Source organism: Phocoena sinus, chromosome 15 (genome assembly GCF_008692025.1).
Source record: "Phocoena sinus isolate mPhoSin1 chromosome 15, mPhoSin1.pri, whole genome shotgun sequence".
NCBI lineage: Eukaryota > Metazoa > Chordata > Mammalia > Artiodactyla > Phocoenidae > Phocoena > Phocoena sinus.
The window spans coordinates 47,464,017-47,478,675 of NC_045777.1; the positions used below are offsets into that span (position 1 = coordinate 47,464,017).

The following is a 14,659-nucleotide window of genomic DNA, read 5'->3' on the forward strand; positions in this document are numbered from 1 at the left end:
GGTCGAATGACCATCAAGAGGCTGCCGCCAGAGCCCTACTGAGCATTTTGACCTGGAAACCTGGGTTCCCTGGATCTTGACTGAAAAGCTAAACGTTGCATGTGGTTCTGAGGAGACCCTAAGATGGAGGTGCTGACACCTCAAGGTGAACGGTGTGGCTGTGAGCGGTGCCAGGCATCCCGTCTCACCGGGCAGGTACCCTAACAGCGCTTACACTCCGTGGCTGGTTTGTCCTCTCCCTGCTGTGTCCGCTCCAGCTCGGGCATTAGCTGTGGACTCCACAGCCGGGCTTATCTCCTGTTCCTCTCACTCCTTCGTTCACTCACTTTGCTTCTTCCTCCTTCACCTCCCCGCCCCTTTCACCCCTCATTCACTTTGGCCCTGGCCACCTGGCACTGGGTGCTTAGAGTCACCAGCTGGGGGGTCTTCCTGCCTCAGGACCCTTTCCATCTATCAGAACAGTCCTCAGAAGCTTTCCCAGCTCCCTCCTGATGCCCCCAGCCCCCTCCTGATGCCCCAGCCTGGCGTCCTCAGGGCTCCCCACACGCAGGCACGCTGAGTCCCGCCCCGGGCTCTCCAGGCTTGGTTCACCGGCTCTGACTCTTCTCCGCTTAAATATCCGTCCTTGTAAGACGTTGCCGCTGAGACCGCTGCTCCCATCCTGCCCCTGCACAAGCCCTTCCCCGATCCCAAGGCCCAGCCACTCTCTCACCTCCTTTTCCCTCTGCATCTCCAGCTCCAGCGCTTCACCTGCCCCTGTGTCTCACTCGGGAGCTGCCCCGCGTCCCACGGCCCCGCGACGCTGTTTCACCCTGATTCCTCCCCAAGGGCTGTGCTCACAGGTGCTATGGGTCTCCTCAATGGAGGAGAACACGTTCTGACAATTGTATGTGCATTTCCAGCACGAGGTCTTAACGTTGCTATTAAAAAAAACGTGTGGGACAGAGCGTAGTTCGCTTCACGTGAGGAGTAAACTACCAAATGGTGGATTTCAGAGATCACAGCTGAGCCCGATTATAGGTGCTTCTGCGCTTTCTCCTCTTCTCCATCAGGCGACCCTGTGCTCACGTTCAATCACTTTGGACAAAAGGCTTCCGCTGGCCGGCATCCATCTCAGAGACCAGATCACCGATTTTCCTTTCCCACTTCCCACCTCCACTCCCGGGGCCTCTCCACGGTTGCTGTGGCATGACTCTCTTTTATTGCTTTAAGTACACAAAACTAACAGACTTCAGAACGTGGAAGAAACTGCTTCAGCTAGCGGTTCTCGAAGCATGTCTTCCAGACCAGCAGTCTCCACATCACCTGGGAACTTAATAGAAATGCTACTTCTGTTCCCCACTGTCCCCCAAGACCCAGTGAATCGGACACTGGGGGGAAGGGAGGGAAGAAAGGGAGGGTCAGCCCAGGCTGAAGGCTACGTGAAGGAGCAGGCGCTCTGGATGGACAGGAAGTGCATCTGGGGAAGAGACCCCTTCTGCAAAGGGGATTCTGAATTAAAAATAAAATAAAACAGAACGCTTCCAGATAAAGCAAGCTACATTTCAAACCAGAAAAAGAGATGAAAGAAGCAAGAGAATGAAAGAGTTCTAGATATGCTAAGTGTTTTCAGATGAAAGGGGTGTAACTTGGTGTTCAGCCTGGCGTTCACCGGGCTGATTTCCTGGTCTCTGTGGCCAGTTCTTTCATCGCCTTGCCTTTCAGGCCTCTGCCTGGAGCGTCTCTGCACATACACGGAGAGGAAGGGCAGTGGAGGTATGGCTGAAGACTTCTCACTCTGTGAGGACCCCACGAATCGAATCACGAGGGAGGGTTACGGCAGCGGCAGAAGGAAAGGGCAGTGAGGAGGATGGAGGAAGTGAGGGGAGAAAGGAAGAGCCAGGCTTAGAAGGCAGGAGCTGAGCACAGGCGGTACCTTGAGTTACGCCCAATGGGGCAGGGACCACTGGCCGTGAGGGTTAAAGCCCAACTGCGGATCTGCACACTGAAATTCTAAGCAGACTGGAGATGTGTTTGCACTAATACTGCCCATGGCTCTGAAGCATGCTGGTGCCTGGCCTTCCCACCCCACCTGCATGGAGGGCTCCCCAGGACCTCAGTGGGGGAGGATGGAGCAGTACCGGGGCTCAGACACATACCTCACAGATCTTTTCCAAGGAGGGGACAAAGAAGTCATCACACACTATCGCCAGCGCATAGAACATGTACATGGCCTGGAAGAGAGGAGGGAAGGGGTTAAAGTCAGAGTCATGACACCATGTACAAAGTCATTGCAATGCCTGCCAGCTCCCACCCTCACACCTTGTCCACCTCCTAGGTCCCCAAACACACCACAGATGCCTGCCCCAGGACCTTTACACGTGCTGTTCCCTCTGCCCAGAACACGTTCCCCCCCACATCAACTTGGCTCCGTCCTCCGTGTCCTTCAGGTCCCTGGGTTAATGTCAATCAAAGCAAGGGGCCTTGGACTCCCCTCCCTTACCTTTCTCTTCACCCCCCTTATTCTGCTTTGTTTCTCTTGACCTATTTTATATTCAATTAATTTGTTTGTTGTCTCTTTCCCCCTCTAAAAGTCCATGAGGGTATGAACTTTATCTCATTGATCCCCAGCACACAGCACAGGGCCTGGTGCATAGTAGGTGCTCAATAAATTTATGTGCAATGAAGGAACAAATAGATGAATACTTCCTACTGAGTTTGTTCATGCTCCTGTTCCCTGCAGGACAGTCCCTGCACTCTTGCTTCCATATCCTTGGTCAACCATAACCAAGGCATTCCTTGGAATTCTACCTTTGGGCCACAAATCCCTTCTCTACCTTAACCAGCTCTATGTCTCCTCTCTAATTAATGAGATCTTATTCACAGTCCATTGTTGGTTGACCACTCAGCATCCATCCTCCACTCCTTCCTAATAGGACCCCAGTTTTGCTCCCCTGTGGAAGGTGGCTCCACCCTTTCTTCCAGGAGTAGATCACCCTGATGAGCCAATCAGGGTGCAGTATTCCGCAGGGATGGCTATTGGTTCAGGGGTGGGCATGTGACCTTGGCTGGCCCAATCAGATGGCAGGAAAGGCTTTACAGTCCTTGCCACAGAGAGTGGGTCCACACCCTCCAGCTGTGGACCAGGAAGCTGGGAGTCCTGACTGCCATTGGCCAACAAATTGGAGAGAACTCTGACTTGAGATGAAGTTGACCCTGAGTCAATGTAATGATGTCACTGAGCCATTGATCACATGATCCCTGAGCCACCCCCTGCCTCTGGACTTCATAGCATAACATACTGGCAAACAGGCCCATTTGATTTGGAGTTTTCCTGTTACTTGCAGCCCCAGACTTCTAATGGGCGTGGCTACTCATCCTTCAAGTTCCAGCATCCTCAGGAGTCACTTCTCCTCGTATTTTGACCTCCCAGCATCTTTTCCTTTGGCTAACTGCTCTGCAGGAAGGGCCTCTATCACATACCCCACCCGCCTCACCACAGGGCACGGGCACAGGCCCAGGCTGGGCACTGGAACACGCCATTCTCCATCAGGGCAGTGGTGGGTGGGCAAGAGGTCTGCAAGGGGCCGGGGCAGGGGTCAAAACAGAGAAGCTGGGAGAGGGGGCCTCTCCCCTTGGAGATAAAAGCACCACCTGAGTCTGCAGCTGCCCTAGAGAGCCTGCCTGAGAGTGAGCTCACCCAGCAAGGAGCCTGAACCAAGTGGGAGGACAGGTGGATACACACGTGTGTACACACACACGTGCCCAGTGACACCATGTGGACTCTGGGCCCAGCTCAGCCTGAAACCAACGTGGACTCTCCAATTTCATGAGCTGATAATGTTGCCTTTGATACTTAAGCTGATTTGCATTTCTGTCACTTGCAGCTGTCCTTCTAGAAGCCTTCTGGAGCAACTCAAGCATGAGACGATCTCTCTGGCCTCTGACTCTTGGCTGTTGTACTCATTTAGACACTCCTCCCCCTTTACGAACTGGTTCTCTTTTTCACATCTATGTGTTTGGTCTTTTAACCAGATTTAAGATTCTAAAGTGATTCTGTGGAAGTATCAGACAAGGGGACAGGAACATAGGCAACAGGGATATTCCTTCCAAAATGCTGATTATAATAAATTACCAAAGCCTAACAAAATATACCATAGGGGATGGGTTATAGAAGTAATGATTCATCATTCAAGGAAATACTGTTAACAGGGATTATGTAAATTCATATTTAGTGACAAGGAAAGGCATTTACGATCCCTTGTTAAATAAAAAATGCTATAAAACATTGTGTACAACCTCTTTTGTTAAATTATCTATGTATATGAGTGCATACATATACACACACTTATATATTGATATTTGCATGTAAGAGTTTGTAAGACCATAAATCAAAATAGTTTTTCCCTTGTGTTGGTGTAACTCTGTCTGCACTTTATAATTCCTATCCATATTTTCTGATTTGTCCACCTTGAATTTGTGTTTCTTATGTGATTTTTTGTAGGTGGTGGGAGATTTGAGAGGTCAGGACTCTTTCTTACACTTTTCGGATCTCTGGTGAGCCTTGGGAAGCCAGCCATGCCGAGAAGCCTTAAAAAAGAACTTTCTACTGATTGGTCTATTCATAAGCTGTAGGAAGTTTTTGCCTGTGGGGTGTTTTTTCGGAGGTGGAGTGGAAATGTCAATTAAAAAAAATTGGTGCTGTATGTTATAGCTGTTGTGGGTGAGTCAGAATATACATTCCCAAGTTGCAATGGACCTCAAACCCTCTTTTGCCGTATTATTTGGCCAATCCCATATTATTGCAGGCTTTATCATTATCTTTGAAGGGACAGCCAAACGCAGTAATTGGAATACAGAGTTACACACATCTGTGGATTAACCAAGAATTAGATAAACTGTCCGTAGCTGACATACTCAACAGGCTAAAACCCCCCAATGCCGCTTACAAGTCCATAACTCTCTCTCCAAGACCATGTTCCAATATTATGTATTGATCCTGTTTCGAGGCAAGAAGCTCCATCTAACGCATGGCAATGTCAACACCTGGATTAGGACCAGAAAATGAATAGATCTGCCAGGCTCTCTGTGATTTCAAGGGGTGATGACCATTGAAAGCCAAGTTAGCTGTGCACTAACTGAAAGCTGTGCACAAGGCAGCGGTGAGGTGGGGGACGCCAACACTCAGATACCCTGGGACAAAGCTCATCTGACACCCAGGGGCCTGCCAGGCAATGGGGCTCCTTTCCAGCTGCAGAGCACCTCCTGGTATCTGAGGGCGGCATGCCACTTTGCTTACAAGAAACTCTCTTCTAACCATGTTACCCACTGGAAATCGGGTTCCCACCAGAAGAACAAACAAAACAGAACAAGATACTGATGGGGGTGCCACGTGTGTGTCGGGGGCGGAGGGATGTGGGAACTCTGTATCCGCTGTTCAGTTATGCTGGGAACCTAAAACTGCTCTTGAAAAGGTCTACTACTAATAAAAACACAAAACCAAAAACAGCGTCAAGGAACAAAACAAATGGACAAAGTCAAACTTGAAGAGGCAGAGGGCCTACTGGAAGTGTGATATCGATGGTCCTGTCAATACCACTGGTCCACGTAGTTTAGAGAATGAGGCATTTGGGGATTAATTTGACCATTCCTATTATTTCCAAAGGATATAATAATAGCATCATTGACAAGGATAATAATACCATCACTATTAATAATATTTGCCACTCTTCGTGGGACCAGAAACTTAGGCCTGCTCCGGTCCTTCTCAAGGACTCTCTCACTCAGTTCTTCTAATTCCCATGGGAGGCAGGGCGTTATGGACCCGTCTCCCAGGCACCTCAGAGAGCATCGTAACTCATCCAAGCACCCTCTCCAGGCCTTCCCATGGGGCCCGGCTTGCCGCCCACTGCAGAGGTCGTTTCTGATTTGCTACCCCATTTCCACTTTCTATTTTCAGCTCGCCTACTAATAAGCTGTCTTCTCCAACCACACAGAGGGAGGGACGGTTTCAGAATCCTAGCCATCCACTTTTGGGGGCTGCCGTTTCGGAGCCACTGATGTCCTTATTTATTTATTTATTTATTTTTAACATCTTTATTGGAGTATAATTGCTTACAACGGTGTGTTAGTTTCTGCTTTATAACAAAGTGAATCAGCTATACGTATACATATACCCCCATATCCCCTCCCTCTTGCGTCTCCCTCCCACCCTCCCTATCCCACCCCTCTAGGTGGTCACAAAGTACCGAGCTGATCTCCCTGTGCTATGCGGCTGCTTCCCACTAGCTATCTATTTTACGGTTTGGTAGTGTATATATGTCCATGCCACTCTCTCACTTCATCCCAGCTTACTACCCTTCCCCCTCCCCATGTCCTCAAGTCCCCTTCTCTACGTCCATAAATATACCATTTACATACAAGTATAAATGTGATCAGCATGAATATGGGTAAACCCTCGCTACCTCTGTATTTTGAGTGAATCCCTATTTTCCTTTATAAATGAATGGACCACAACCAGTGTTGCAATAAAAATCTTTAAACATATATCCTTTTGCATTTCTAGGATAAACTTCCAGATGGGGAGTTTGTTAGGTGATGTTCTTTAATGTTTATCATTTTTACAAGGTGCGCTACAAAACACAAGACAGATTAGAAGTCTCAAAAATGGCTGAGCTGACCCAGTACCCTGGGGCCGCCCACATGGAAACTGGTCCACGTGGAAACTGCAGCCCGGCTACAGCAACCAGGGCAGGCCAATGCGGGCCATGTTCTAAAGATGAGTGACGGTGTCTGGAGAGGAGAGGGGCACCTGTGTGAGCTTCAGCTCAAGGCTCAGACCACAGGGGGCTTCTCTTCCCCAGGAACCTAACAGGGCATCTGTACTTGACTTCGACCATGTGCTGACACGACCACGGGCCCTGTTTCAGGTTTATGTATCTGCCTCCCTTCTCTTGAAGGCAGCATCTGTGTCCTTCACACCTTCCTCTTTAACCCCGTTCCAAGCTTGCATAGACTGAGGGCCCCACTCACCTGGAGTGAATGGGTTCCAAGACGGGGGGTGCTCACAGAGTAGCTGGTGTCACCTTCGGAAGCTGTCAAGGGAAGTGGCCGAATAGCATGACTGGCACAGCAGCTGCTGTCAGTCATCCACACTCTCCCTGCTGAGGCTGTCAGAGGTCAGCTGGCGAGCAGCTCGGCCTCAGACACGGGCGAGCCCCGCTGAGCCTGGCCAAGCCCAACCCAGTTCTGCTGAACCCCAGACGCCCATGAGCTAAATAAATGTTTATTGTTGTATGTCACTGAGGTTTTGAGGACCATTTGTTACACAGCATTATTGTGGCAACAGGTAACAGCTACAACCAAGGTGATAAAAAGAGCCAGAGTGAAAACAATAATAACGAGAAGTAACTTCCAAGAAATCAAACTTGCTTGTTGCTTTGAATGACAATATATTCAGCTTTTCCTAGCCTCCCTGGTACTAGCCATGCTCATGTAACACAATTTTGGGCAATGAGAATAAGGAACAGATTCAACTAAAGTCACCCTTTCTTCCTGCCTTGAACTCGGATGTGATGTCTGGAATGCCAGCAGCCATTATGTGACCATGAGACAATAAGCATGACCAATACACACCAACATGTTAAGGGGAACAGAGCCCTGAGAACGCCGGTTCACCAGCTGATCTAATGCCAGAAAACCACTTCCCTCCGTACTTCTTACTCTGTGAGAAAATGAATCCCCTATTTGCCTCAGTCACCATTAGTTGGGGTTTCTGTACTTGCAGCCATGTGCCTCCCTAACAATATAGGGCAGAGAAGATTCATTCTGCTGGGCACGGGAGAAGGAGGTCAGAGAAGGCTTCACAGAGAAAGTGGTTACTGAACTGGGATCTTGAAAGATAAATTCTATCTCATCAGGCAATTTTAAAGGTTGATTGGACTAATAAAACTAGAGAACTTTGGTGACCGATGGTTAAACCGAAAAATACCTAAGGTAACAGGAAATCGTCATGGCCTGTGGCTTAATGGAGGTGAACAGGCTCTAGCTGAAATGCCGCATACACATAAGGACTTCCATACTGTGAGGGCAAATGTATCCCAACAGCATGACATTAACCCCGCTGTTTTATGTGGCATCTACAGTCAGGGATTTTTCACAGACAATTTCCTTGTACTACATCATCTGCACTCGTGTTGCTCTGTCTTTAATTTCAGTGAAGGTGGTACTGGAGAAGCAATTTCCAGGGCAAGATCTATAGAACTCTGGCCTTGGTGGAAATTGTTCTAAATCTCCCGGGGAATACAGTTAGAATAATAACCAAAAAATCTACCTACTTTCCTTCTCTGCCTTTTTCATAGCATTCAAGTGATCATATATGATTAAACCTTGGTAAAAAAGTTATTTCTTTAAAAAATCATTCTCCCCCCTGACAAGCTTGGTGTCCAGTGGCCCCATAACGTTACGGCAGGACCATTCTCTGTCTCTACTACCACCTCTGCTCACTTCCCTGGTGACTAGAGAGAGAAATACAGCCTCAGCCAGGACTTGGGTTCTGACCAGGAGGATCTGGGGGTGAGGGCTGCAGGGAAGAGGAAGGTAGCAGATGGCCAGGGGTGACCCTTGGACCTGCCATATTACTCAGGTGCTATTAATTTAGAGAACTCTACTGCCTTTCAATGCTCAGAATCTGCCCTCAATTTCCTTGAAGACTTGACCGATGGGAGTTGGTGCATGAGTCCCCAGCTCCCTTGCCCCCTGGGTGGGGTCCCTCCACACTGGTCTGCCTGGGTTTCCCACAGGTGAATTAAGCTTAAGGGGCCCATAGTGTTGTAAGCTCCACCACTCACCTTTTATTAGCAATTGTCCCTTCTCTGTCTTACTTCCTGCATTCCAAGTGACCCCTGAATTCTTTCTTTTTTTTTTTTAATATTTATTTGGCTGCACCAGGTGTTAGTTGCAGCCTGCAAACTCTTAGTTGCAGCATGTGGGATCTACTTCCCTGACCAGAGATTGAAGCTGGGTACCCTGCATTGGGAGCACGGAGTCTTAGCCACGGACCACCAGGGAAGTCCCTGACCACTGAATTCTAATGCTTGTCTCAGGGTCTGCTTCTAGGACAGCCCAAATTAAAACAAGAGGGAAGTGGGTTAAGGAAGACTGTGGAAGCAACGAAACGCAGTATGAAATCAAGCTGGACCACTCTCAGACACAACTGTCTTCCCAAAATCTAGTGGGGACAGTAGTGTATGTGCCTGGCCATGAGCTTTTCTGGTTGTGATATAAGTGCCCGACATTAGGCTTTGACCCCCTAATGGATGCCCCCATTCGGCATCCATTCCAAAGGCATCCACCTCAGTAAACACATCGTCAGCTACACAGCTAGATGAGGAGACAGGTGACCCCACCCTGGAAGTTCCCTTTTCAGAAATCCTGGGTGACCCAGATAAGCGACCCCTTGAGTGACCTTGATTTTCCCTACCTGCACCATAATTCCTGCTCTTATGTTTTAAATTCGCCAATAAACAGCGACCCAGAGCAACCCTAGACACCCCATCCTTGACCTCAATAAAGGCAGAACCTCAAGACTGTTCTCTCTCTCTCCCCACACCCCCTCCCCATGACCTCACCGTGTGGCCCCGGACATGCCGTGTACCCACCAGGATCTGTGAGTAATAAAGCTTGTCTTTTCAACTTTCCTGCGGATTGTTGCTGAGGTGTCCTGCAATTGTGATAGAGCCAGTGTTGAGGATGGACTGGGGAACGTCCACTGGAGCCGGCACTAGCAGTCCGGTTCCAGGTGAGTGTATTCCCAGCCAGGGCATGGCTCTCAAAGCTGAGACCAACAGAACATGGGAACGCTCCCCCTTAGTTCCACCCCTAGTCCTTCTGTAGTTGGCATCCGAAGGTCTTTGGAACCATTTCCACCTGAAGAGGATTCTCTCGCAGGGACTCAAATGCTAAGGAAGTGAGTATATGTTAATATACCTGCTCATTGGCATAAACCCTGTAACTACGTCACTTGAAGCCTCTCACGATGCCCAGATGAAGCCCATGGCTGACGGTGTTCTCGGAGGTCAGCACAACTGGGGTCCCTGTCTCTCTCTCCTCTCTCTTCCTCCCGCCCCAGATCCCTCTCGCACAGGGTCCACTCTGAGAGTGCTTCCAGAGTCCCTGAGGACCTCATTTATTTCACTTGGTTGTCCGTTTCTCAAGGGAGTGGGGGTGATAACTGCCATTTCTCCTCAATATCCACTAAAGGCAGGGTCTGGGGACAGGTTTCTGCAGCTGGGCTGATGTCCACGTGAGCCTTACAGGGGCTCCCTGGGGGCCGGGCACACACATGCTCCAATGACCCTCACAACAATGGCTGCAGGACGGGGCACTGGGTTAATCCGCCTCCTCGCAGAGGGGGACCAAGTTCATTAACTTGGCTCAGGTCACACAGCTACTAGGTGGCAGAGGCAAGATGTGAACCAGCGACCCACCTCTCTACTGCATGCTTCTCTCTCTCTCTGTCTATATACATATAGATAGATAGATATAGATACAGACACAAAGATATAGATATGTATAGATATATATTATAAAGAGGTACCTATATCTCTCAATATTTTTTGATTTTTAAAAATTTCATTTTAATTTTTTTATTGTGGTAAGCACGCACAACACAATCTTTACCATTTTAACCATTTTTAAGTGTAGAGATCAATGGCATTAATTGCATGCACATTGCTGTCCCACCATCACCACCACCCTCTTCAGATCTTTTTCATCATCCCGAACTGAAACTGTCTCCATTAAACACTAACTCCCCATTCCCCCTCATCCCAGCCCCTGGCAACCACCTTTCTACTTTCGTAGGAAGTATCCCTAGTGTTTCCATGAATGTGAATACTCTAGGGACCTCATATAAGGGGAGTCTTATAGTATTTGTCCCTTTGTGACTAGCTTATCTCACTCAGCATAATGTCTTCAAGAGTCATACATGTTATAGCAGGTGTCAGAATGTCCTACCTTTACAAGGCTGAGTAATAACCCCTTCTACAGATACACACGTTCTGTTCATCTATTCATCTGTCACTCGACATTTGGGTGGCTTCCGCATTTGTGGCTGCTGTGAATGATGATGCTAAGAACATGGTGTGCAAATATCTGTTTGAGTCCCTGCTTGCAATGCTTTGGGGGTAGATACCCAGAAGTGGAATTGCTGGATCACGTGGTGATTCTATGTTCTAGTTTTTGAGGAACTGCCGTACTATTTTCCATGGCTGCTGCACCATTTTACATCCCCACCAACTGTGTACAGGTTCCAATTTCTCCATGTCTTCACCAACACTTGTTATTTTCTGTTTTTTGGTGTTTTTTTTTTTTTTCATAGTAGCCATCCTACTGGGTGTGAGGTGGTATGATCAAGACACGGTTTGGGGTTTGGTTAATTAGTTCATTTTTGAAAAAGTAAATAAAATCCCCCCGAAGCCCTGCTGTCAGGACGGGAGACAAGGATGACAGTGCAGGAGCAATGCTTCCCGGGTGCCCCGGCAACCCTCCCCACAAGCATGTGCACACATTTCAAGAAGTCCATTCATTCTTTCCAAAGGAAGAGTCTCCTTTGCAGAATCAGGAATGAAACCTCCCTTTCATCTATGTGGGCTTCCTTCCTTTTCAGAGTATTGCCTAGCAGAAGTCTTCACTGGGCTACACGGAACAGGCACAGATCAGGGCAGACGGAAAGGAGGACAGTCAGGCAGGGCTGAGGGCAGGGAGTTGGTGGCGGGTTTGGGAGTCCTTGCCAGAGGCTACTGCCCAGCGCCACGGCTCAGCTGCCCACAGGGGCCCGCAGGGTGTGGAGATGAGACACATGGATGGGGCAGGGTCTGTGGCTCACTGGACGGTGGACGCCCATCTCAGGTGGGCAGGTGAGAAATATGCGCTTAGTACGGCCAGAGCTTCTGATCTGCCAAGAGAGAAGCTGCCACATCTGGACTCAGGTAACGTCTCTTGATGTTGAGTAATGAGTACAGACGCTCTGCTGCCCCGACTCTCCCTTTGCTGATTCCGCTCCAGGCACACAGGTCTCCTGGCTGTTCCCTAATGAGCTCGGCTGGCTCTGCCTCCGGACCCTTGCACTGGCTGTTCTCTCTGCCTGCCCCACTCTCTCCCGCAGCTGTCCACATGGCTCCGTCCCTCGTTCCTTCAGCCTTTGTTCAAAACCTCAGCCTTGTGGAGCCCACTGACCCTCCAATGTGCCTCTCCTGCACCCCCCATGCCCCCACTCCTGCTTCTGACCCTGCTCCACCCCCTCTATTTTTCTATTACCCAGATTATCTTCTAGCACACCAGATAATTCTTATTATGATGTTTATTTTATTGTATGTCTCCTTCCTTAGAATGTGAGCTCCACAAGGACAGGGGTCTTTGTCTGTCTTGTCCTCTGATGTATCCCTAGTTGCCCAGAACAGGGCTAGCACATAGTATGTGCTCAATAAATACTTCCTGAATGAATGGTTGAATTCAACAATTGTAAAGCACTCAGCCAACCACACGAAACCTGTCAACTGTCAGCACTGTGACCTCAGGTCGGGTCCAACTGCCCAATTCTTTGATCAGGAAAATGGAACACCAACGTGTCTGCTAAATATGTAAGCACAGCATTTTAAAAATAAATTTATTTTATTATTATTATTTTTTTGGCTGCGTTTGGTCTTTGTTGCTGCGCACGGGCTTTCTCTATTTGCAGCGAGTGGGGGGTACTCTTCGTTGCAGTGCGTGGGCTTTTCATTGCGATGGCTTCTCTTGTTGTGGAGCACAGGCTCTAGGCACGTGGACTTCAGTGGTTCTGGCGCGTAGGCTCAGTAGCTGTGGCTCTCGGGCTCTAGAGCACAAGATCAGTAGTTGTGGCGCACGGGCTTAGTTGCTCCGCGGCATGTGGGATCTTCCGGGACCAGGCATCAAACCCGTGTCCCCTGCATTGGCAGGCGGATTCTTAACCACTGAGCAACCAGGGAAGTCCCTAAGCACAGTATTTGGCATTAAAGCTAAACACAGAGCACTTCACTGGATTCTCTGTGAGCTTAAAGGAAGGGTACGGAACCTAGGTTTCAGAGAGTGAGGGAAAGGGTGTGGTAAGACTATCTGGAGGAGTTGATGCTTATATCACGTCTGAGAAGATGAACATGAGTTAGACAAGCAAAGAAACCAGGACAGAATTGACTAGGCAAGGGAACAGGATGAATAAAACATGGTGTCATAAATTAACATGGTTTGTGCTGAAAACTACAGATTATTTACTATGGCTGGAGTGCAGACTGTGAGTGAGGAAGCAGAGACAGACGAGGCTGCAGAAATAGGCAAAGGTCAGTCTGGAGAGGCTCCTGTACTCTAGGCTGAGATCTCTGGATGCACAGGTGCAGACTATCTGTGATGATCAGGAATCACTGTTGACTCTACTGGAAAAACCTTATGATGATGGTGATGATGAGGGTGTTTTTGATGGTGCGATGGTGGTTGTTATGGTGATGATGTTGATGGGATGACGACGGGGACAATGATGGAGATGGTGATGGTGATGATAGTGACTGTGATGTAACGATGAGGAGGACAAGGATAATGACGGTGGTGATGATGAGAAAGAAAACGATGCACTGCTGATGACAGCTAACAGTTTTTGAATATTGACCATTGAGCACATGACCACTGAGCACACTGACCATATGACTAAGCACAGAACTGCTTTAAAACTTAATCCTCTCAACTAGCCCATGAGGCAGGTACTGCTGTTATCCCCACTTTTCAGACAGGAAACTGAGGCAGAGAGAATATATGCCCAAGGTCACAGCACCAATACAAAACAGAAAGTGGACTTCAACCCCGTTTGTATGACTCCAACCCAAGCCAGTCATGGTTTGAACCCAAACTGCTTTCAGCAGCAAGAGAAGAGATGCGGTCTGAATGCTCACGGGGCCCACCGGATTGAAGATTTCTCAAGACCTCTCATGCTTCCTTGAGTTATTTCCTCCCTTTCTGCCTCTCCGACTTCTCCATGAAACTCCCCCCTCTTCCCTCGCCACTAAACCCTCGTGACATACTCTGGGAGTTCTGAAAACCCCATGTGACATGGGCTAACAGTAGGTTTGTTTGCCAGCACTGGCCTCTTCTTCAGGCTCGTTGAGAAAATGATAATGACCTCTACCTTGAGGATATATTGTAAAAAATAGAGAATTTAACTTTTCTGGAGGACTTTGAAATTCCAACATTTACTCAACTATCCGCAAGATGCTGGAACTCTTCACTTCAAGGTTGGTGAGAAACCTGCTTCTGGCCTTAAAGTTTTTATTAGTAACCCAAGCCGAGCCTTTCCGAGGCAAACCACAATACGGCAGGAATTTCCATGCCAGAGTCAGAGCTAAGCTTATAGTGCAATGCGGAGCCTTTGAAAGATACCAGGCTGGTTAAAGTTATCAAGATATTTGCATTCTTGCCCTCCTGTCATTTTTTTGTTATTCTCTGTCCAAACACAGTCTTGGGAACTGGTGGGCACCACAGCTGCCAGATAACATCAAACAGTGGATGGCAGGCGAATCCTGGGCAGGCAACCAGGACTTCCAAAAACAGAGTTGGCCTGAGACGCGGGTGCTTCAGGCGGGCTTATCATCTGGCGCCTCTTCAAACCCATGCTCTT

General features: G+C 48.6%; 1 protein-coding gene across 2 annotated transcripts in view; it reads right to left on the reverse strand.

The window, feature by feature from the left end:
• SLC24A3 (solute carrier family 24 member 3) overlaps positions 1–14,659 on the reverse strand; it is a 465,113-nt gene that overhangs the window by 129,459 nt on the left and 320,995 nt on the right. For both annotated transcript variants that reach the window (XM_032606684.1, XM_032606683.1), the window contains exon 4: positions 2,139–2,213. In XM_032606684.1, coding sequence (XP_032462575.1) covers positions 2,139–2,213 — 75 coding nt within the window. The remainder of the gene's footprint in view (positions 1–2,138; positions 2,214–14,659) is intronic.